The sequence below is a fragment of the Pleurodeles waltl genome, chromosome 2_2 (genome assembly GCF_031143425.1).
Source record: "Pleurodeles waltl isolate 20211129_DDA chromosome 2_2, aPleWal1.hap1.20221129, whole genome shotgun sequence".
In the NCBI taxonomy this organism is placed as follows: Eukaryota; Metazoa; Chordata; class Amphibia; order Caudata; family Salamandridae; genus Pleurodeles; species Pleurodeles waltl.
Genome location: NC_090439.1, coordinates 1,130,315,802 through 1,130,341,381, shown reverse-complemented (window position 1 = coordinate 1,130,341,381; position 25,580 = coordinate 1,130,315,802). Strand labels below are relative to the sequence as shown.

At 44.8% G+C, this 25,580-nt stretch overlaps 1 protein-coding gene across 2 annotated transcripts in view; it reads left to right on the top strand.

Annotated features, from left to right (window-relative positions):
- The window catches only part of LOC138282943 (uncharacterized), a 150,195-nt gene that overhangs the window by 104,064 nt on the left and 20,551 nt on the right, over positions 1 to 25,580 (top strand). The window contains exons 6-9 of one of the 2 annotated variants that reach the window (XM_069221009.1): positions 1,113 to 1,166; positions 7,894 to 8,055; positions 16,842 to 16,938; positions 21,854 to 22,005. In XM_069221009.1, coding sequence (XP_069077110.1) covers positions 1,113 to 1,166; positions 7,894 to 8,055; positions 16,842 to 16,938; positions 21,854 to 22,005 — 465 coding nt within the window. Of the gene's footprint in view, positions 1 to 1,091; positions 1,167 to 7,893; positions 8,056 to 16,841; positions 16,939 to 21,853; positions 22,006 to 25,580 lie in introns of both variants that reach the window. The other variant, XM_069221008.1, reaches the window with a different exon arrangement.

Sequence of the window (25,580 nt, the reverse complement as noted above, 5' to 3'; positions counted from 1 at the left end):
CTCAGCCACTGGTAACCACTCAGGCTTCATCCTAATGCATCATTACTTTGCATACCTTAGTTTGGAGCCAGCTATATGGAAATAAGTCTTGACCCTGTTCCTCATGGGAACAGCCCAGCCTGAACTGCCAGGCCAGGTCCTCCCTGAACCGGTACACAAGCACCCACAACTGGTTTCACCCTAGCTAGGGCTCATCAGCCACATGCAGCTTGGTTGCAGTGACACAATGACTATCTTTCCCACCAAACACAGCAGCAAAGAATTTGAGCAAGACATGGCAGCAATGACCAGTTGGTTGAGTCCACCCCAGGTAGATGAGAGCTGAAGTTCAGTAGCGGTCTCCGATACTGCACAGGACTGTCTGAAAGGATGGGTGATAATATGGGATGTTGTCATCTCTATGGAGTTTAAGACTTAAGAGTGGGTGTCAGACTCCATGGACGGAGGAAACAAATCATGGTTTTGCTTTGATCTGAAGGAGATGGAGGCAGGCATCTTACTGAAACCAGATCAGAGGCTTCTTGCTTAATCTGCTTCTATTGATGTATTTTTATTAAATAGCTGTGTTGCCATTTCCCTCAAAAATGTTTACATTGTAATGATGATGGCCCACACATTGACGGGAGTGGCATCACTTACACAGTACAGGCAAATTGCAGCTTCACAGATTCATTGCACCAGTTGTGTACTTGCAGGACACTCATAGCTAATGCTTTAACATGTATGAGACAGTGGAACATTCAGCAGTGCACGTCTATTGCTGAATGGGGAAGCAATCACTTGTACCTTTCTTGTCGTGATATGTACCCTTTCAATGCTCGGTGACACCTGATAGTCAAAGACTAAAGATAAGATACTTGCCATTCACTGAGCTCATGTTACTATTTGGTTCCTTGGGTTACCAGTCCAGGGTCAGGAGGTATCACCTCTCACCAAAGTTGGCCAACTTTACTTTAGTTCATTGTACCCTAGAGGAATAGCTTGACAAGAAGTAAATGTTGACCAATGAATGTGTTAACACAGTTGAAGCATAAATGTCTATAATTCCCATGCATTATTTGGAATAACAGCCACCTTAATTTTTGAAACAGGTATCTTTGATCTGCCAACAGGATCTGAAACAACAGTTGGTGTTGATCCAGTTTTCGGCACAGTAGGAATTGGAGGTAATATAGGAGACATCCATGTAGAGTTATTACCTTTCCCAGATCAAATACACCCAGTGTTCAAGGCGGTTACAGTCGGTATCAGAACATCTATCTTGAGGCCTACAAACATGCTCTGAATCCCCTAACGCACCCTAACATCAGGTATATCATTTTGATATTGTAACTTCTTTTCTCCAATGACTTGCTTGTACCATCAACACTCTACTCTCCCACACCTGCCACAAATTCTGCCCGCTTAGCTGATAACTTTGCTTCAAGTTTCTCTTCAAGGATCTCAAACATCAGAATGAGTCTAGTCAAATCTGCCCCCTTCATCCTAAAGTTCTTCTATTCTTCTAAGCCTTCCTGCCACACTCCTCTCCCTATCTCATAAATCCCCCACTGAGTAAATTTCCATTCTCAAATCCTTTAACCACTCATGGGTGTCATCTAACCCCTTCATCTCTCAGACCATCCAACCGCTAACCCTGTCTTTGCATGTTCTTACCTGCCTGCAATCTGTCTTTACTCTTTCAGTGCAGGCACCTATGCCCAGTCGTTGACATTGCTGGTAATCCTGCAACATATACAATGAGATACAGATGTCCCTACATTGTCTTTTATTCTCTTGTCTCTCTGTTCTCATTGTTCTGTAAAACTCACTAACTGGTAGTTTTTAATCATGTTACTTTCTTCCTTTCTACTAATAATCTGCTAGACTCTTCAATCTGCATCCAGGGGTTTGCACGCCTCAGAAACTTCTATTAGCCATGTATCGTACTTTAAAACCTCTGCTCGCTTTAATTACGCCTCTTCCGATCTCAAACCCATTGGCCTCTCTGTGGCTTTTGATTCTGCTGGTCACCTGACACTATTAACTACACTATCAAACCTGTGATCACATGATCTGCTTCCATCTAGTTCTCATCCTACCTCTGTGACCAAGGCTATTATGTCGAAACGCGTTGGCCTTGTCATCCCTTGGTGTCACAAGAAGTAAATAACCTTTGACACTGCTCCAGTGTGCCACTCATTCCTTGGTTTGAAGAATTTGGAGGTGGTCTGACCTTGAGTGAGCACCGGCATTTTGAAAGGACGCTGCTTTCACAGACCGCTTTGGCGGGAAATATATATATATATATATATATATATATATATATATATATATATATTCACTTAACAAAACAAATGTTACAGGGACGTTATAATTAGGCTCACATTTTAAACATAGAAATTCACCTGTTATAGTTAGAGTTATCTCAAGTAACTATAACTCGTGCCCTAAATACATATATATATTTCTTATATAAATATATATATTTCTTAAAACATTCCAGCACTAAAGTATTTTAAATTTTAATATTAACAGTAAAATAATTTACAAAAATGGACATAAATATGCTCATCAAAAAAAGCAACCTAATTAAAATTATAAAAAATACTAAGATTAGTTCTATTTATTTATACTGTAAACTAAATGTATTAAATATTTTCAACATATACAAATTATATTTTAATAATTTTCAGAAACAATGTGAGAAACCAAGAAATCAAAAAAATAATTTAAACACTGTATATTTAAAAAATATTAACTAAATTAAAAAAGTAAATATAAAAAATATAAAAACATTACTCTTGTAAAATATAATTCATTTTCAACCTTAAATATTTTCAAATAAATACAAAATAAAATATAACTATGAAAAATATTAAAAATCCACTCTAAGTAAAGCAGGAAAAGGGTTGGACTTTAGTGGGGGCTAGGGGCTGGGGGATTAGATTTACTATCCCTGCTTCAGTCTAAGCAAAAGTAGGGAAAGCACTGAACATTGGAGGGGTTAGATTTACTATTCTGTTTCCAGTCTAAGCAACAGTAGGGAAAGCATTGAACATCGGAGGGGTTAGATTTACTATTCTGTCTCCCGTCTATTCAACAGTACGGAAAGTATGGAAGATCGGAGGGGTTAGATTTACTATTCCCACTCCAGTCTAAGCAACAGTAGGGAAAGCATTGAACATCGGAGGGGTTAGATTTACTATTCTGTTGCCAGTCTAAGCAACAGCAGGGAAAGCATTGAACATCGGAGGGGTTAGATTTACTATTCTGTCTCCCGTCTATGCAACAGTAGGGAAAGCATTGAAGATCGGAGGGGTTAGATTTACTATTCCCACTCCAGTCTAAGCAACAGTAGGGAAAGCACTGAACATCGGAGGGGTTAGATTTACTATTCTGTCTCCAGTCTAAGCAACAGTAGAGAAAGCATTGAACATCGAAGGGGTTAGATTTACTATTCTGTCGCCAGTCTAAGCAACAGTAGGGAAAGCATTGAACATCGGAGGGGTTAGATTTACTATTCTGTCTCCTGTCTATGCAACAGTAGGGAAAGCATTGAAGATCGGAGGGGTTAGATTTACTATTCCCACTCCAGTCTAAGCAACAGTAGGGAAAGCATTGAACATCGGAGGGGTTAGATTTACTATTCTGTCTCCAGTCTAAGCAACAGTAGGGAAAGCATTGAACATCGGCGGGGTTAGACTTACTATTCTGTCTCGCGTCTATGCAACAGTAGGGAAAGCGTTGAACATTGGAGTGATTAAATTTAGTATTCCTGCTTCATTTTAATCAACAGTAGGGACAGTATTGAATTCAGAGGGTTACATATATTAACACAAGTAGTAATATTTTTACAAAACGTAGGTCTAAAACTAATTAAAAAATAAGAATTATAGTACATAGAAAAAAATACTTTATTATTTACCAACATATGAAAAACATGTAAAGTATTTAAAAAATAAAGAAATACTTATAATAAAATTATCTTCCCTAACGGCAAAAAATTCCAAAATGTTAAAATAAATATTAAATTATTTAATTTAAAGCAATGACATTTCAAACTTTTGGCTTGTCACTTTACATTTGGGTTTTCTGACTTTTGCATTTTGAAATTTTGGGAGAGGATGTGGCGTAACGGCCACAGCTGCACACTTTGGAGCTGAGGGAATCAGGTTCCAGTCTCTGCATCGGCTCAGTATCTTGTGATGCTGGGCAAATCACATAACCTCCCCATATCTGAAAAGCATTTCCTTGTGTAATGTAATTGGTGCAGAGCTCCAATACCTTTGGGTCGAGTACGCGCAATCTAAAAACTGAAAAAAAACTAGAGTTCTAGTACTAGTCCCAAGCAACATTTGTTTTTAAAAGAACACTGCTAAGTCATCAGCTTCTTGGATGGTCTGCTCTGATATCCTGAAAGTGGTGTATTGGAACAAACACAGGAAAACCAAAATCCTGATTAATGTGAAACCTGGAGCAAACAGACAACAGAAATATACTTCCTCAGTTCAACTTTCTCTTGACTAACATCTTTACAATGATTTCTAGAGGATCGGGTCACCTAGCATTGTTCAAAGTTTGAGGATAGCGGGGTCTCTCCTTACAATTAGAATTTGTAAGATAGTGGATCTCCCAGCGTCATTTAGAGTCTGGGGGATAGCGAATCACCGAGCATCATTTAGAGTTTGGGGGTAGCAGGTACCTCCAATCATTTAGAGTTCAGGTGAGAGCGGATCTCCCAACATCATTGAGCATTCGGGTGATAGCGGGTCTCCCGGCATCATTTAGCGTTTGGGGGATAGCCGGTCTCCCAACATCATTTAGAGTTCGAGATAGTGGGTCTCCCAGCATCATTTAACATTAGGGGTATAGCGGGTCTTCCAGCATCATTCAGAGTTTGGGGGATTGCGGGTCTCCCACCATCATTTAGAGTTCATGGGTAGTAGGTCTCACAGCATCATTTCAAGTTTGAGGGTTAGCGGGTCTCCCAGCATCATTTACAGTTCAGGAATAGCGGTTCTCCCAGCATCATTTACAGTTCAGGGATAGGTGGTCTCCCAGCATCATTTAGAGTTTGGGTATTACGGGTCGCCCAGCATCTTTTAGAGTTCAGGGTTGAAGAGTCTCTGAGCATCATTTTGAGTTTGGGGAATAGAGGTTCTCCCAGCATCGTTTAGAGTTTGGGGGATAGTGAGTACCTCGCAACCATTTAGAGTTTGGGGAATAGTGGATCTCCCAGCATCATTTAGAGTTCATAAAGTAGCGGGTCTCCCAGCATCATTTAGATTTCGGGGGTAGTGGGTCATCTGATAATGGTTGTTTAGATAGGGATTTTTGTGATGGGTGATGAGGTTAGATGTCCTTGCTCATGTCACAAGGCGTGGCCTTCACAGGTACTAGAGAAGGTTTGGGAAGGGCCGCAGTAGAGTTCTGCCCCAGAAGATTTGTGAGATGCCAAGGACCTGAACAGCAGATCTAAAGTCCGGAATCGAAGGTCTGAGTTTTCTGAGATGTCAGAGTTGGGCGTAGCTGTCTTGACCAGCTTTGAGATTTATCACTTTTTGAATTGGGAGTAGTGAATGTTTAGATTATAGAAGAATGATTTATTTTTTAAAAAATCATTTTAAAAGCAAGAGAAAGCATTCCTCCAGTTAATAAGTTTTTCCACGATTCTGTGTCAATTTTAATCTTAAGGTTGAGATTTTTAAGTGTAGTTGGCAACTGTCAGCATAATGATGTTTGCAATTCCTTCTTGACCAAGTACTTCTATGTAAACGAGAAACAGAAAGGGTCTTATCAGACAGACCCAGTACTCAATGCATGTGTTTGTATGTGCTCCTCACCTCGTAAAGCAATGGTGGAAATTTAACATTCCCCCTGGCACAGCCAGAACTCTATTGCTAAAAAGTCTTCGGCCAACACTCCAGGAACACTTCTCAGAAAAGGCTCAGTACCTCCTGACCAACCATGTAATGGTGAAATGATGAACTGGTCAGAATATTTTGTTTTTGTGTTGCTACGGGAATTTGTCTTCGAAAAATAAAAATATAACGGTCATATTGGCATGTGGGACCAGGGTATTAGAGACAGCCTTAGAGGCCACCCCCTGAATATGGAAGGAAGACAAGGAGGCCACCCCTGAATAAGGAAGGAAGCCAAGGAAGCCACCCCTGAATAAAGTGAATAAGGAAGGAAGCGAAGGATGCCACCCCCTGAATAAGGAAGGAAGCCAAGAAGGCCACCCCCTGAATAAGGAAGGAAGCCAAGGAGGCCGCCCCCTGAATATGGAAGGAAGCCAAGGAGGCCACCCCCTGAATAAGGAAGGAAGCCAAGGAGGCCACCCCTGAATAAGGAAGGAAACCAAGGAGGCCACCCCCTGAATATGGAAGGAAACCAAGGAGGCCACCTCCTTAATAAGGAAGGAAGCCAAGGAAGCCACCCCTGAATAAAGAAGGAAGCTAAGGAGGCCACCCTCTGAATAAGGAAGGAAGCCATGGAGGCCACCCCCTTCATTAGGAAGGAAGCCACCCTCTGAATAAGGAAGCTATGTGGGACCTGAAAGGCAGAAAGCTGATTCCCATGGCAGAGTTATGGGGCATTTGGTCAAATGTCACCTCCTCCCTGAGGTAGGGAACTGAGTGGTGGCCAGACAAGGCATCCTCTAATTTTTTTCTACTGCCAGCCTTTAACTGAGGCCCTCAGTGTCTATCTCCCTGGTTTTTAGTTGAAGCTCTTTGGAGCCTGCCCCTACACTAGAGGCCACTGCCTAGGATATGCCCAGGCAGGAAGACTCTGGCGCACAAGCCTCAGTACTCTTAATCCTGGATTACTGTCTCTAACTGCCTCTCTTACCCCGTCTCTCCCTTCCCCTCTTCTTCTCTTTGGCTCTCTCACATTATCTTTTTCTTTCTCTTCTTTTCTCTCTCTCTGTCACCTCCCGCCGCTCTTGCTCTCCTATGCCTCCTCCATCTTTATCCCAGCTAAACATAGTATCTTCTTCTCTTTGGGGTATTCACAGAGGCATTCTGGGGTAAGTAAAATAGTACTCCTATAGTACCACTTTACCATTCTCTTACTTGACTTTTTGAATTACCCCCAAAACATTTAAAATTGTGATAAAAAGTGTATAGTCGGAGAATATTCTTAAATGTTAGTACAGATGGAGAGGAGTGTGCTGACTTTGCACTTTTACTAAAAGGGAGATGTATTTTTCAGGCTGGTTAGGAGAGAGAGGTAAGAGTATGTGAAGAGTACTCTGATAATACTATTTCCTGTACTCATAAATGCTTTTGTTAATTTACACCTTTCTGCCTCTGCTCTCTCTGTTTTTTGTGTGTCAGTTATTTTATTGTTATAAATTAAGTACCAAAAAAGAAATATCAGCAAATTCAATGATATGCACGTCCAGCAGAAATCCAAAGTAAGACACAAATGCTGTTTGCAATACATGCATCAATGCCAAATGTTACTAAAATATAGGAAAGGAAGAAAAAAGATGGATAGGAGTGTGAAAATAAGCTATAGAAGGAGAGAAGAAAAGAAAGGAAAAAGGACAGGAGGAAAAGGAAGGGAGGAAAGACAAAACTGCTGCTCTCTCTCTCAAGGGTTCTTTCTCTCCACCGACCATTCTGGCCCTCCTACCTGTAGAGCTAATGAGAGGTGAACACACTGGACCCTCTCACCCTCCTAGGCAGGAGTAACTTCGGTGAAATTATTCATTTGTCAGCGGTTTTGATTTACAAGCTTTTCAGTTAAAGATTAGTATAAAATGGTTTGCTTTTCATAGGGTTTTATGAATTCCCATGTGTGATAGACAGCATAAACGTTGTAATGTGTACATTGACCTTGTCAAAACTATAAAACATACTTGCATAAGGATAAAAATCTATGTTTCCATTTTTGCAAATACAGAAGATGGTATGCACAACAGCCACACGGCCCAACCAGGTACTCCGCTGACCTCTGATACTCCGCCGACCTCTGGCACACCGCTGACCTCTGGTGCTCCGCTGACCTCTGATTACACTCACTGGACAGTGAACTACTCCCAGCCTGCTGACTGCGTACCCACAGGTACCCTACCAACCCCTAAAGTATTGTCTTCAAATCCTCCAGGGCTCTTCTTATGTTCATGTTGGGTGCATTTGTAGAGCGTAAGGTTCACCGACACCGACTTGTTCGACAAGTAGGCGAACAAACCAAGGTCCAAGAACCTCAGGAGGGGGAATTTCAGAAAGGGATTGTGATGAAAAGGCAGGGTTGTTCTGCCATGTGATAAGCTGGCTGGACCAGCAGTGTTTTCACTGGCATTGGAAGACAAGTTGTCACTTTCCTGTAAGGTTTGTGGTACGGTGTCCCATAACTTGGCAGCACAATAACTTTCACTTGCTCGCATTCACTTTCCACAGGCTTATGTAGATCCCATATTTATCTGACCTTTAATGTGTGTTAAAATATATTATGTGGTTTCATAAAGTTACAGTAAACAATACATTCAATCAAATTTGTAAGAGTAAATGGAGTGTACTGTGAAAGGGAAGGAAAACCACTAAACTCATTTTCACAGTTTAATTGGTAATGTACACCAAGACAGTGTAGAAAAAATGGCTGTTGAATATAAAAAATACAACTTCAACTACCAAGAGAGTTAACGTTTCAGTCTAGTTTCCTAGAATGGTGAGGACCATCATCAGGGCGCTAACATTTGAAAAATACACCAAAGCCCCAAGTGTTGAGGTTGAGAGGTTGAAAAAAATACGATCCTTCCAAAGTTGAGGCTGGTACGGCTCAAGGATAAATGAGTGAACTGCATCTAAATATGTCTATTGAAGGGATCATGGCCAAAGCAGCCAAGGTGGTGGTTGTGTCTTAGCGATGCTCCTTGGACTTCCTCCTCCATCCCTTCCAACTTTGGAGCTCTGTCTCCCCCAAAAACTGATCCGGCCAGCACTGCCGTCCCTACACTACCCTACCTTTATGAGGGGGGGTGTTGATTACATGCCTCTGACCCCTGAGGCAGTGAACATCAATGTGGGCCCAACTGAACTCTTGAGATGGCGCTGGCCTGTGGGTATTGACACAGAGCATATAGAAGACCACCTGGAGGAGGCGCATTCAGCTGTGGGGGAAAGGAGCGGCCTGTGAGGACGAGGAGGTGAGGATGCATGAAAAGCTGCTGAATCCGGGGAGCCTCCCTTGAGGCACACTGCGCTCTGCTCAACTAGGCCCTGGCAGAAGTCAGGAAATGCTCCTGTGTTGCATTTGACTGCAGTCTCGACCTCCCCTTCGCCCTTTCAGGTAGATGCTGCATGTGGGGCTGTCCTGGAGGCTTGGTGGTGCCAGGTGATACCGGGGGGACACCCGAGACCTGTGCCCTTGAGGGAAGGTGAGATTTTCCCTTCGGTGTTATCTCCTGCCCTGTGAACCGCGCATACTAGGAGGCCTACATGGAGAAATATCCTGCCTGTGCTAGGCCCTTGTTTCAAGCTCACTGCTGCCTTTGAGGTGAAACTGTGTCACCCACTGCCCATACATGTCTCTGTTGGAACCCTGGGCCATTTGGTAGCCCCCCCCCCAACGGCTGCTCATGCTACCTTCTTAGGAGTCTTGAGTTAAGCGGGCTGGTGATGCACTAACTTTAACTCCCTCCTCACCTGGCGGACGATAGCTGTGTGTGTAGAGGCCTTTAAGAGGAGGCAGACGGGGAATGGAATGGGACCCCTTCCGCCTCTCCTATAATATTCTGAAATAAGACCCCCTGCCCTCACTACTGATCATCACCTTGGCTGCTTTTGCCACCCTGGTTACAAATCTGGGGAAGTGGGCTCAGAGCAGGCATTGCTGGAGGTCCTCTGGATTCTTGATACCAACATCTGGATGGTCGAATATACGTACCTCTGAGGCCCCTGAGACCCAACTCTGCTGCACTTTGCCAATCTTTCAACCCCTGCATCATTAAGTGGCCTGGTGCCCCATCCCTATTGACTGTTCACACCCTTGAAGCTAGAGCTGAAGATGCTGAGAATCGCTCATGTTGGAGTAACCTGCTGTTTGTGGGGTTCCTCACCCACAGACTTTTATTGACACTCACTTAAATCTTGGGTTCCTAAGGAGACTCTGTTGCACTGGTTTGGGATTGAATGGGTGCACCGGCCCTGACATAGTGCATCCCCCACCCTCAGGGCACCACCACGCCCTACCATCGCCAAGATACTGAACTTCCCTGATTGGGACGCCATTCTCTGGCAAGCACATGTCCATGGCAAGCTTCACTTTCAAGTGTTCCATATTTTGATCTTCCTAGATTATAAAAAAATCAACACAAAAATAACACAAACCTTTTGATGCCGTCAAGCAGAAACGCATGTCAATCTCTCTTACCGGCATGACTAAGGGTCATCCATGGGTTCTGTTCCCAATTTTCTGACACTCTGAATGCAGCATGGAAATGGACAACCGAACAACAGACCCTTAGATGCTATGAACCCTAAAACTGCACAGCCCACACAGGTCATGCCTTGCCACACATGGCTGTCACCATTTTCCAGAGCCGGCAACATCCCAAATTGAATCAGAGAAGGGGGCAGCGTTCCTGAGTTCTCAGATAATGACCTTGGTTGCTCCCAGGCTATGATTGGGGTGCTCCCTAACACTGGGCTGGGCCCCGGAGCTCAATGGGGTACAACCTCAGACAAAATAGACTTCTTTTGTGGCCCATGGTAGCTTTCTAGCAACCTTTGTTTTCATGTACAGGCCCTGGGCATATCCTGATTTCTGCCAACAGACGCTATGTAGGAGGAGATCCACCTTGAATACCCCCCTGTTATGTGTTTTGCTTACCTTGTTAAGGGATGTTGGGTGGCAGATGCTTCATGGGTGGAAGTGTGGGGTGGGAGGTTGTTGCTGTTGAGTGATGTTTGATGGGTTTATGTTCGTATGTTTTCTTTCCTTTCATTACGTTTGCTTCCATGTGCACCTTATGTCATTCACTGGGAGTTCTGCGGCGACCCACTTGTCACCTCTTGATCCCCTATACCGTCCCCATGTCTAAGTATAGTCTTATCTCTTAAAATGTCAACAGCCTACTGGACCATATCAATTGACCTGTTGTCCTCAAGTTTCTTCACGTTACCTGACGGGTGTTGCACTCTTGGAAGAGACTCACCTCCAAGATACCCTTTGCCCCTTCCTGTGTAGGTTTAGTTCCAACTGTGTTTATCATTCATACTTTAGTAGGGGTTCCAGAGGGGTGGTGATTCTGCTTCACAAATACTTCCCCTTGGTGGTTACACAGATCATACAGGACCCTTAGGGCCACTACTTGGGAGTGGTTGGGACACTGGAGGGGAAGCCCTACAATCTTTTCAGTGTTTATACCCCTCCTCACCTGCATAGACAAACCTTCCAAGACTTCACCAGGGTGGTTGCAGCATTACCATGTGGGATGCTACTCCTTGGGGAAATTTTAATGCCACTCCAGATCCAGACATGGATGTGTCTGGCCCCTCCTTATGCAGTAGTCGGGATATGTCCAAGATCCTCTGATCCTGGGTGGACTCCTTGGAGTTATCTGACATTTGGCACCTCCACATCCATGAAAATTCTATCCTGAATTGAGCATATATTTCTCCCGGTCACAGGTGTGACTTTCACCTTGGCCGTTACCATGCTTCCTCATGAAATCTCAGACCACTCCCACTTACTACTTTGCCTCGGGGGTTCTGATACGATGTAACAGAGCCATGTAGCATCTAAACAACTGGTTCTTCACAGACAAAAACCTCCTAGACCACCTGTCAGTGAGACTATGATCTATTTTGAGACCAACAAGTGGACAGTCCAGAAGGCTGCCACCCAATTGGCTGCAAGCAAACCCACAATCCGGGGTATAGCCAAAGTGTACCTTAAGCGCATAGGTAGCGACAGGCACTGGCGCGTGATGGAGCTTGAGGCCTGCATACTCCTGCTAGAGACTGCAGTGGTGATGAACGCAACTGAATCCTTGACTTGACAACTAGATATTGATAGGAGCTCTCTGCATCACCTAATCTTCTATGAGGACCGTCAATGTTGGCGTGCCTCAACCCAACGTGTATGAGTAGGGTGATCAAAGTGCTATGCTCTTTTGCAGACTGGCCACCAGGGGTATGGTCTCCCACCGAATTCCCTCCATTGATGATGCCTTGGGGTCCTCAGTTAATACCAGTAAGGTAATTGTGACTGTCTTTGCAAACTATTACGAAGGGCTCTATGCCCGTTGACAGAGGCCTGCTCGTGAGCTGGCCCAGGAGTTGTTTCTCAATGTTCCCCTCCCTTGCCTAGCTCAAGTCCAATGAAGATGAGGTCTGTGCTGCCATCTGGGAGTTGAAAACTGATAAGACCCCAGGCCCAGACGGCTTCCCTCTGGATTACTACTCGAAACGTTGTTGCACATCTTCTTTGAATGTATACAGAGGCAGGAAAGTGAGCTTCCTTTTCTCCTGAGCTCGACCTTGCAACTATTGTAATCATCCCTAATCAGACTATCCATCGACAAGTTATACCTCCTATCGCCCTGTTTCTCTGATTAATATGGATGTTAACATTTACGCTAAGATCCTGGAGACCAGGCTGCAACTAGCCCTTAATTCTGTGATCCACCCAGATCAATGTGGCTTTATGTCTAATCGCAGCACTAGACACAGTATCTGCGGGTCTACGTGACCCTGGCTCGTGTCTGTGATATCAAGGAAGCAACTGCCTTACTGATTGTGGACTTTGAAAAGGCCTTTGATACCCTGGACTGGGATTATCTTGATTCAGTGCTACACTCCATGGGTTTTGGTCTCTGTTTCTGGAATTTAGTGTCTCTCCTATACTCTGGACCCTCAGCCCAAACCCCGTCAACGGTATTCTATCTTGTTAATTACAGATCCGGTGTGGGAGAAGACAAGGTTGCCCTCTTTTTTCCTGCTCCTCTCCACTCTGGCTATAGAACCCCTCGCTCATATAAACTGCTGCAATCCCCAGATGCAGGGTTGGAGAAGGGTGAGATGCTGGAGGACAGGATCACACTTTATGAGGATAACTTCCTCCTGTGTCTTGCTGACCCCTTGGTGCCAGACTAGCATGTGCTAAAAATTCTGCGACTCTTTGAAGAAGCCTCGGAACTCTGGGTGAACAGGGGGAAATCTCTCCTAATCCCACTAAGGGGAGATAATGCTGTGCCCGAATGGCAGTCTGATACACCTGTCCCCCATCTTAGCTTCAAGTTCCTGCTGGTCCATATAGCAAAGAAGCTGGAGCTCACACGCAGTCTTGGCCTTACTCCTCTCCTTAAGGGGACTATGGCTAGTTTAGCTGCCTGTCCCACTCTCCCTATTAACGCCCTGGGCCAAGTCCTATTGATCAAAATTATGATACTCCCCTGTTTCCTTTACACCCTGCAGAACCTCCTCCTCCACATTCCTAACATTCCAACTACTGAAATGTTGGCTGTGTTTCTATACTTCCTTTGGAGGGGTCGTTCCCCGCACATCACCCAAACAAAATGTCGTGGTTCTGCATACGACAGAGGTTTGGGAGTGGTAGACAGCTGTCTTTATTACTGGCCTGTAATTCGGGCAGTGAAATGCGCGACGGGCTGTGCAGGTGGGCCCCGAGTCCCCCATTCCGCCAGCCTTTCCATGGAAGTGTTAACCGCCATTGAAAGGCTGGCGGAATGGGACTCATAATCCCCAGGGCGGCGCTGCTTGCAGAGCTGCCCTGACGGATTTGAAACGCCAAGACCGCCAGGCTGCCTGGTGGCGGCAGGCTGGTGGTGGCAGCGTTTCGACCATGGCGGCTACAATAATGAGCCTGAGGATATAATCCTCAGGAATAGATCCCTATAGGGACAAATAGATACATCATGATGAACTCGAATCTATCAGTAAATTATAATGCCAAGCTGCTAGAAATAGACGAATGATCACAGAGAGAGAATTATGTCACAACCATGAGTACTTTTATTAAATCATGCAAACAGTCATAAAATACAAAACAAATATATAGGAACAAAATACCTAATTCAGACACACCACATTCAGACTAAATAAGAAGAAACAATGTAACAATATGGATGAAAGACTCTATACAAATGATGCCAGGATTTGCCAAATGGCACATTACAGATAAAAGATTTTCAATAATGACGAATTAATACACAAAAAGAGAAAAAGTTACTCAATAAATAATACATATATATTTAATAATCTAATACAAAAATAATCTATGTTAGAAAAAGGAATAAACAATAGTGGCGTCGCTCTGACAATGATGTACTAAGGGGACCGAAGGCCTACGCGCATTTCGGTGTTCCTAGATGTTATGGGTCACCTTCATCAGGGCCATTCCCACTGGTATAATTCAATGAGGATCTAATTTTAGCAGCCAGGCTCTCTAATTAACTTGGATCGTGCAGTCGTGTCATTTGTATTATCTTTCTTGATAGTTTGGACAATACAGCTATCAAATAGCTGTTCCAATCACTTACGTGTATGTATGTATGTATGTATGTATTAGGATCCTAATCGACATACACTTAGCCTATCGAGTTATCGGACCCACCATTGGAATCTATATTAGCCTGAAGATTGAAAAAGAAATTGCGAAGTAGAAGCCATTAGCTCGATTTATTCCAGCCACGATAGCCAGACCATCTCAATCCGTCATGACAGACATTTTTATGTCTCTGTAAGTGATTGGAACAGCTATTTGATAGCTGTATTGTCCAAACTATCAAGAAAGATAATACAAATGACACAACTGCACGATCCAAGTATATCAAGAACCTAGTGTCAAATTAATTAGACAGCCTGGCTGCTAAAATTAGATCCTCATTGAATTATACCAGTGGGAAAGGCCCTGATGAAGGTGACCCATAACATCTAGGAACATCGAAATGCGCGTAGGCCTTCGATGTATCTATTTGTCCCTATAGGGATCTATTCCTGAGCATTATTATATCCTCAGGCTCATTATTGTATCTCACCTAGTAGTTTTTCTACATTACCTACATTTAACCTACATGACACCCCAAAGACTCTTGCATGCTGGAACTCTCCCTGTGGCTAATTGCACTCTATGCTCCTCCCCAAAGCATATTTTTTCCAGATGGTATGGCACTGCCCTGTGATCGCCCAGTACTGGAATCAGACAGGTAGTTCCTTTCTAGGATTCTGGCCAGGCCTGTTCCGCTAACTCCAAAGATTGCCCTTATGGGTCTCATGGATGAGTTGTGGGTGTGAGATGTGATAGTGCATTTGCCAATCTGGCAGCATTAGTGTCCAAGAGAGATACAGCAAATAACTGGAAACTGCCACGACCACCTAGCCTGACAGTGTGGATATCTGGCACGGATTGGTGTACCAAGCAAGAGGAAAGAATTTATGTTGCCAGGGGTTGTCAATGGAAGTTCCATAAAATTTGGGGAAGATGGTGGGAGTACTACAGCTTGTCTTCCGAATTGGAAGCCGGGTCTGGGGGTGATGTGGCTCCTCCATAATGTGCCAGAATTGTGGGTGATGGGAAGGTGGGGCTTTGACTGGGACACCACTCTTTCTCTTGTTTTGCTGTTGTACTCCCTTTAAAGTCAATTAAATATGTTTATAAAAATAAAATATGTCTGTTGAAAATAGTGTTTGATATCAGGAACAGCAACCCACAGCAAAGAACTTTGCAGAACATAGACTTTGCTCCTACCACCTGTTAAACACCGCAATCCGGGCAGGAACTCGCCACACTGTGGCTTGTCCTGGGTGCAAATTGAACCATGTGCAATGTGACTGAAGTGCATTCTGCAGCACACACAGAAAGAAGAAAAAAGGCTCTCAGGATTGCTTTTGTGCAGGAAGTCCTGAATGCAGCGCAGGCACATTGGCACCATGGTGCCAGGGGGCCTGCGTTGGTGCTAGGCTGCCAAAAGGATTCCAGTGCAGAGGAATAGGACAGATATATGCTGTATTGGATAAATACGGAGCATTCCTGCCCTTTCCCTGTGACACCTGGCAGCAAACCAAGGTGGCTTGCTGCATTGTCCTGCGGCACAAAGCCCATACATATCGGCCTCAGTGAATGAGGTAAACAGACAAAAGCTGAGCAAAGTGGTCCGGTAGGCGTAGGGTTCCAACAGCAGCAAAACAACCTCATTTTGAAAGCTTTCCTTAGTGTGTTCTGTGGTGTAGTAAGAATGCTGCCACGTCTGCTGATTGGGTACTAAAATACAGCCACAATTGCCATTTAGTGGTACCCTGAGACACAGGAGCCCCGGTGCCACTGCACATGCTGCACTGTCGATAGCTACGCCCCCTTAGTGTGTTGTGTCAATGTATTGGGAAAGTGGGATTAAACCATGTAGTATGTGTTATTACATGGGTCACCCAGTGAGTGATGCCACAACATATCTTGCGACAAAGGAACATTCTAGAAGGAAGGCCTGTTGTTGGTGCAGCTGCACTGGGTAAAGAGAACTCGTTTTTTTATTCTCTGCCTGGAAGGTGTGCACATTGAGGTGTGCACAGCAGAGGTACTCAGTGCATGACATAAAATCGGTAATAAAAACGAATTTATTTTTTGATGTTTCAGAAGAGGCACTACATTGTATCGCGCCCCTTCTCTGTACTTTCACTGATAGTTTGAATACTGTGCAGTCGGATATGTTTTGTTAATGTTTAAATATTTTTAATATACAATTTTTATTTATAAATGAAATAATCTTAGAAACGTAAATTGTCTGTTCAGGATTTGGAACTGGCAGAACATTTTAAAAAGTATGTCCTGTACTATGCGTAAAATGAGCACAAAATTCAAGTAGATTTGAATTTCGTCGTTTACATTTTTAGAACCAGGAAGAAAGTTTGCGATGATATGCTCCGGGCAGCGGTCGAACCTCGTGCGAAATTGTGACTTGTACGGCTGCGGGTGCTACAGGTGCCCCAGGTAAGCGAACAGGTTTTAAATGAGGCTCTTTTATGCATAAGAAGCTATTGGGTGCAGGTGCAGCTCCTTCGCTAGAGCCGCCCCCTCCAGCCCCGCCAGCAGCTGCAGTGTGAGAGGAGGCCTCTTTTTGACATGCCTATACCCCACTTATGCCTTATGTTGATGTGCTCTAGAAGTTGTAGTGCACAGGGCCCCTGCTAACCAGGTTACTTGGACCAGAGCTCTTTCCCTAAATCTGTTGTGGTGCATTGGCACAATTGAATACATTCTTAACTACCACTATAACTCCCTAGTAAGTGGGTTCCTAGGTTCCCAGGGCATGGTGTACTAAGGGTAGGCCCCTGAGGGCAGAAGCACTGTTTGTGCAACCCTACAGGGCCATGCATCCAGATGCAGCCAGCACTGCCATTGCAGGCTGAGTGTCCTGGTGCAAATCTAAAATACAAACTCGACATGGCACACTGCCTGTGTGCCCGGTCCACCATACACTGCATTTACTATGGGTAAGACACCCCTCTGGCAGGCCTTACAGCCCTAAGGCAGGGTGCTCCATATTATGTGTGAGGGCATAGCTGCATGAGCAATATGCCCCCACTGTGTCCTTGCCAACCCTGGGACATAGTGAGTGAACAGAGCAGCCATTTTAATACATGTACTGGACACTGGTCAACACAAGTTTCCCACTCATATGGTAGCCACTCTGAAACCTGGGTTGTTTGGTATCAAACAACTCAGAATGATAAATCCAAACTGGTGCCAGCCTTGAATTTATCCCTAAATGTACCCACGGATCACTTTAGAGGTGCTCCCTGCAAGTTAATCTAACTGGCATGGTTGCAGACTGGTTCCATCCAGCCTGCCACCTCTAGACAGCCAATTCACAAGCCTTGTGGGAGAGCCCTGTCTCGCTGGTTTGTGAAACAATGCCCTTCCTGGGTGGAGGAGCTAACACCCCCCCCCTCAGGAATGTGCGTTCCCCCTGGCGGTGAGCTTCAAAGGGCTATTGCCCATGAAACTAAAGCCCCCAGGTCTGCTACTAGAAGCAGATGGCTTCCCCCTTTGTCAACCCCCACTTTTGGTAACAGCAAAGGTGGGAAAACCACATAAAGAGTAGGAGGAGAGGTCTCACTGAGCATGCGCCACCCTTAAGGGCTTGCAGGCGAAGTGGGCCCTCCATTTCATTTTCCTCCATGTTGGGTGGCAGGAAAATAGCCAATGAGGTTTAGGGTAGTGACCCTTCCCACAGGAAGTGGTCACTGTAGTGGGTATAGCCACCCAAGGATGTGTTCTATTGGACACTACCAGGTTCCCCCTAAAACGCCTAATAAATTCAATATTAGTGTGCTCTCCTAGACCAAGAAACTAGATTCATCAGGAAGAAAAGAAGACAGCACCAAAAAAACCGACAGCATGAGAACAGAGGACCTGCTGCACCAGAAGAGGCTCCAAGACCCCTGCTTGCTGCACCAGAGTCCTGACAATCACTGCTGCGGAGGAGCTGACCACTAGACAGACCTCAGAAGACCCAGAGGACCTCCAGGCTTTGCAAATAGCCTGAGATCTCCCTCCTGGGTGGAGGCACCACTCAAGAAACCAAAGAAACCTGCAAAGAAGCAGCAAACCGGTGAAGGTCACTTCAATGACCGGATGATATCTCCACAACCAGAAGTTGCAGTTGGACCCGACGACACACCAAAAACAAGAACTACAAGTGTGCCAACTTTGGTGGCACTGTGCCTTCCTGTGGCCAAGTTGTGCCAATACCCCAGGTACTGGTCATTGCACATCGGTCAACAGCCAAAACAGCTCACCCAGAGCTTCAACTGGACCAGGAGAAAGCCCCAGTCAAGAAACTTCAGGACCACCCTGGACCTCCCTTGTCATCCTGCAAGGCCCCCAGAAGAAAACTTACCTCCAGCTCAAAAGGGTTCCATTGTGTACAGCCTCCAAGACCCCCAACTCGCTCTTCATCCAGCCACTCTGAGCCCTACATCGTGGTACCTGCTGTGTGCCATGGGGCACTAATCCCTTGCGACCTCAACAGCCCAAGGAGACCCAAAGGCACCACCTTTAAACCTGCAAACCAGCTCCTTTTCCAGGTGGCCCCTCCAAGTGGCTCTGTGCCTGTGCCAAGAAACTTTCCAGCACTGCTCCCGATGGTACCGGGAGCTGCTCGAGACTCTCTAGCTGGCACTGTGTGCCCACCAACCTCATTAACCATCCTGCAAAAGAAGAGACTGGTAACTCACCTATGTGATCTTACATGCATTTTTATAGGTGGCCTTCCATTGATTCCTATGGTGCGTAATTACACACAGAAAGACTAACTTTATAAAAACTTTGAAAAACCATAACTCAAAAAGTACGGAACGTATCTTAACTATTCTGGTCGTAAAAATTATATTTGGCTGTGCGCAGCAGTGGTTTGGACACAGGACCAGACCTTTGGTCGGCCCAACACATCCGCAGGCACCCAACACAGTGTACAGCAGGTGGTTGGCTGCAGGGCTTGGCCCTGCACTCAAACACCTGTGGGTGGGCAGACCCCTGCAGGTGGGCTCCCACCCGAATGTGGCCAACCACCCCAACCCCCATGGAGGGTTGGGCCTAGGGTTGGCCTGTGGACATGTCCTGTGACATATATTATTATATTAATTCATATGTATCACAACTGCATCACTGACATATGATAATGCTTACGAATCACATCTGCATTGTTGACATACATTAATGCCTACAATTTATAAAGCAGTCAAAGACATGGAGGTCTGCTGACTACAGCAGGCCACCATCCCTGTGAGTGCAGGGACTCGCTATGGGGTCGCAAAATGCGACCCACCTCATGAATATTGATGAGGTGGGTCTTTGCAACCCCATAGCGAGTCGCAGAAGGTGTCTGAGACACCATTCTGCATCCAATTTTGCGACTTGCAAATTGCGAGTCGGTCAGACTCGTAATTTGCAAGTCGCAAAATTGGATTTTCCTCCATCTGGCCCCAAATCACAAAAGGCAAGCTCTCTAAGTAACTCTCTACCTTTCTGCCAAGTTTTGTGTAATACCTTTCCGCATTTATTTCTGTATTGCTTCCCAAAGTTTCATATGGGAATTAACATGGGAAAACAAAGTTTTGGGACCCCTCCTTTTGTGTTGGCCCCTGTTTAACAGATCATCCCAAAGCTTTCCAGGAAGAACCCTGTTTTTTTAAGGTTTAATGACAATTCATCAAACACATCGAAGTATTAGTGAGAAAATGTTCTTCCTATGAAAACTCTGAGCTAACTATAAATATATAAATATATATGCCAACACGAGCCACATGGCCTGCATTGCTTACTTACATTATGGGGTCATTACGACCTCGGCGGTCTTGTAAAAAGACCGCCGAGGCCGCGGGAGACAGAATACCGCCATTGCCGGCGGTATTCCTGGTTCCCTATTATGACATTTCCGCTGGGCCAGCGGACGGTAACAGTGTTACCGTCCGCTGGCACAGCGGAAATGTCACATCAACATTGCTGCCGGCTCGTAATAGAGCCGGCGGCAATGCTGATGTGCTGCGGGTGCAATAGCACCTGTCGCGCATTTCACTACCCAAAATTCGGGCAAGTGCATGGGCAGTGCAGGGGCCCCCAGGGGCACCCCAAGTCCCCTTACTGCCAGCCTTTCAATGGCGGTGTCTACCGCCACAGACAGGCTGGCGGTCGGGGACTCATAATCCCCAGGGCAGCGGTGCTTGCACCGGTGCCCTGGGAATTATGACCGCCAGGCGGAACCCTGGCGGGATATTGGAGGGGCCGGCGGTATGGCCGTGGCAATTCCGCCACGGTCATAATTGCTGGCGGAACACCGCCAGCCTGTTGGTAGTGTTACCGCCACCTTACCGCCGGCCGCCAGGGTCGTAATTACCCCCTAAGTCCCAAAAGTCACTAAACCTGCATTGCAGACATTCAATAATGCCAATGAGTCACAAAACTTTACACTGCTGGCATTTATTAATGCCTACAAGTCACGCCTCGAAAGCTGGTATATGTTAATGTCTGAGTCTCACCCTCACTGTTGACAGGTATGAATGTCTACTAGTCGGATGGATGATAAATAATGCCTACAAGTAAGGCCTGCATTGCTAATATAAATTCCTTTCTAATAATCATGCTTTCATTGCTGACATGTACTAATGCCTATGTATCACACCTGCATCATTGACATATATTAATGCTTACAAATCACAAATCACAGCTGCATTGCTGACGTATATTAATGCCTATGAATCACATCTGTATTGTTGACATATATTAATTCATATGTATCACAACTGCATCACTGACATATGATAATGCTTATGAATCACATCTGCATTGTTGACATACATTAATGCCTACAAGCCACGCCTGGATTGCTGACAGCTGCATTGCTGGCATATAATGTCCATGAGTCACAGGTACACTGCTAAATTTATGATAATATATATGTCTGTTTATGTAGGACTTAAATTGAATCTTACAAACCACAAAGCTGCTTTGTTACAAGAGTCATTACATCTGCATTGCTGACACATACTAATGCTCCTCTGAGCCACAATGCCTGCATTACAGACGTATAATAATGCTCGTATGAGCCACAATCCCTGCATTACAAACGTATATTAATGCTTCTATGAGCCACAATGCCTGCATTGCTGACGCATGTTAATGCTCCTACGAACAACAATGCTTGCATTGCTGACACATGTCAATGCTCCTATGAGCCACAATGCCTGCATTACTGATGCATGTTAATGCTCCTACGAACCACAATGCTTGCATTGCTGACACATGTCAATGCTCCTATGAGCCACAATGCCTGCATTGCTGACACATGTTAATGCTTCTACGAGCCACAATGCCTGCATTTCTGACACCGATCTCTAATTTCCAGAGGCCGCAAGTACCTTAAAGGAGTTGACGTTGTATGCAGAGATGGGTCCACGGTGTACGCCCCTTTCACTGGCACTATAAGCAACCACGCCATGTGCTATGGAGATGTTGAGGACAGTCCTGGGAGTGAAGGCTTCACGTTCATTGGCTCAGGTAAGTGAGCCCAAGCAGAGGGCCTTGGTCTGCCACTCACAGTGTTGAGCGCAATTACTTAAAGTAGGTGCCCAGCTATCAGTTAATGAATGTTGGTGAGGTAAAGACAGCCTGGGGCATACATATAAGTTGCAAGGGAGAACACAAGGTGAACGTTTGACATACAGCGTACACAGTAGGAGGCTCAGGATTTGGAAAGCACTAAGGACCCCTGTAATGCTGCACTGTGCTGCATTCAAGAGTAATGTTTGTAGAGTTTTCTAGCTAATTTCAGAATAGTAGGGATAGTTGCTAGTACTCTCACGAGTTAGACAAGCCCCTTCTGAGGCCTTGAATACTGTTCTCCCAACTATAATTTTCTTGGTCTGTCAAACAGCTAATGGAGTTCCTAATTGGCATGGGAAGTGTGAGACATTGGAGTATTACTTGAGGGTGTGAGAGCCCATCTCAAACAATAGTCACATTTCTTGTCAGAGGGAAACATTAATGTCACTATAAAACCCTGTGCTTAACTCTTTGGTAGATTGGCACAAAGCAGTAAGGATTAACTTAGAGGCAGTGTGGAAAGTATTTATGCAGCACACAAACAGTAATAAAGTGAAAACACAACACAGGAAAGTTTCCAAAACAATTTAAAAATAGAGTACATTTTAATAAATATGTTGACCCCCCCCACATGATAAAAATCCAATAAGTAGAACCAGAGATATTAATTTTTAAACTTTGAATTAAAAAATAGCAACAAAAAGCACAAAGCGCCAATCACAGGTATGTAGTTGCACTAAACTAGGTCAATGTCAAACATTAAGGCTGACCACAGTGAATCACAGGTCAGATACAGGGACCAGGTTTGTCCCGATAGAAAGTTTCTCTTCAGACTTAGAAACATTTATGGAGAACCAACAGTGGTCAGTGACTTGTCGGTGCTGCAAGCTGGATCCGAAGTGGGGCTTGACCATGGTGAGTTGCTGAAGACCGATGTTCCTGTAGGTCATCAACAATGAGGGGAAAGCTCCAAGCTGGCGAAGTCTGAAGTCCATGTCCAAGAAGGCATCAAAGACAATCAGATGCTCGATGTCGGTCCCGGTGAAGCCTTCTACATTCAGACTCAGAAACTTTTCTGGAAGTCATATCCTATTAAGCAGTGCAAACCAGGAAACTGAGGCTGACCGATGATTTGATGTCGACTACCTTTTCTTCAACTGCAATCCTGGTGTCCATGGGTTCTCCAGGCAGAAGTTTGGCAAAAAGTTTTCAAGTTTCACTTCTTCCAGTTTGGGGACAGGAGGAGTACACTCTAACACCAGCCAAGGGTCCAGGACCTGGAAAGCACCACTTGGGGATTGGGACTCACTCCAACAGAGGCCAGGACTAAGGCAGGTCCAACTGGAACTGGTATTCTGTGCAAATGCAGGGAAAGAGGCTTCTGGGTTGTATCCCTGTAGCTCAAACAGGAGGTCAGCCAACTGACCCTTAGGGCTACTTCTCAGGTCCTGGGTTCCAGGCAAGCAGGTGCAATCTTCCCTCAGGTTCTTCAGACAGCAGGGCAACTCTTCTTCTGACTCTTCGCAGGTCCAGGAGCGTTATGAGCAGGATACTGGGATTCTACATTTAACCCAGTGCCAGCCTGGGGGTGGGAGGAACTCGTGGCTGCTCTGTAACCAATTGGGTAACAGTTTCTAGCAGTAATTCTACCCACTTCTGCAACACTTCCTGTGCATTTTACTGTAAACTATCCCACAGTACCCCCTTTTCCTATAGCATAAACTTTCTTCCCCTAGTCAATGCTCCCTGTGCCCACACATTGGTGTGAGCTACATCTGCTAAGGCATCCTTTGAAGCTCAGGGAGGGGCTGGGCACGGCCCCCAGGCCATCCAGTTCAAGGAAGGGAAGAAAAGCACACCCAAGCTCTTTGTCCATAGTCTGCGAGCAATCCATATCACACACTGGACACTGGCAGAAAAGCTCTTGTGGCTTAAGACAGGAAAATCACAACTTTATAAAAGTGTGATTTAAAAAATAGTAACATAAAATCTGACTTGACCATTAACCTGGATTTTAAATTACTATTAAAATTAGTCCTTGAATTATTTTTTATCTGCTCCCAAACTTAAATTAATCACTACACATTGTTATAGTGTACCCAGTGTTTTCCTAATGGAAAGCCATTCTTTCCACAGGGAGAAACAACTTTGGAGATTTTTCACTGCCAGGACATGTAAAATATTAAATATGGATGTTAAACTTTTTAAATACCATGCACCCTGCCATATGGGCCTTCAGAGTCTACCTTAGTCCTGACTTAAGTATTAAACTGAAAGGTTTAGGCCTTGCAGAAGGTTTGTTTTGCCAGGTTGAAGTGGCAGTTTTAAAACGGCACACCCAAGCTGCAATGACAGGCCTGAGACATGTTTTGCAGTGCCACGTTAGAGGGTGATACAGTGAGTGCTGCAGTCCAGTAATAGCATTTAATTTACAGGCCAGGGGTACATGTTGGACCATATGCTAAGGACCTAGAAGTAAATTAAATGTGCCAATTAGGGATATGGCAAATCTAAATCATTTAGAGAGGCGAGCACAAGCACTTTGCCGCTGTGTGTGCAGTCCTATGGCCAGCAAAAATGGTTTCAGCAAAAGAAAGCTTAAATCTGGGGGAATATACAAAAGATGGTCCTTTACAACAGTAAGGAGCAGCAAGGAGCTGCAGGAACCTTTTCAGGATTCCCCTCAAGCAGGGGTTACTGGCAATAGATTGTGCCAATTAAAGCCTTTTACCACTGGTATCCTAGAATGTCCTATAAAGCTCAAAACTGGTCACCAAGCACTCCTTACTAGCATTCAAAACAGCAAAGTTGAGCAGTCTTAACTTTACACAGGGATCCCCAGGGCAGAAGGCACTCATAGCTCAATAAAACATCTATTAGCAACAAATCAATGTCTGCCTACTGTTTTTACTAAAAGACAAACATGACTGTAGAAATTGAAATAAAGTCACTACAAAGCTATCAATGTGGCAGTCACCATGTAGGGTTACTAGCAATCACCATTCCACGTGCTAAGGCAATCTGTAATGTTCCCAATGCAGGTTTGGGCCTATGCTCTTGCTGGGTTTCCCCCTCTGCATCTACTCTTGAAAACATAAAAAGTCAATGTTAGACCTGACAGCCTTAGGGTAGTCACCCCTAACTTTTTGCCTGCCTCCCTCCATTTTTTTGGACACTGTTTTTGCTGGTTTATAGACTCTGCGCACTTTACCACTGCTAACCAGTGCTAAAGTGCATATGCTCTCCCCCTTAAAACATGGTAACCTGGAATCATACCTGATTGGACTATTAATTTACTTATAAGTCCCTAGTAAGGTGCACTTTATGTGCATAGGGCTGGTAAATTAAATGCTACTAGTGGGCCTGCAGCACTGGTTGTGCCACCCACTTAAGTAGCCCCTTTTTCCTTGTCTCAGGCCTGCCATTGCAAGGCCTGTGTGTGCAGTTTCACTGCCACCTCGACTTGGCATTTAAAAGTACTTGCCAAGCCTAGAACTCCCCTTTTTCTACATATAAGTCACCCTTAAGGT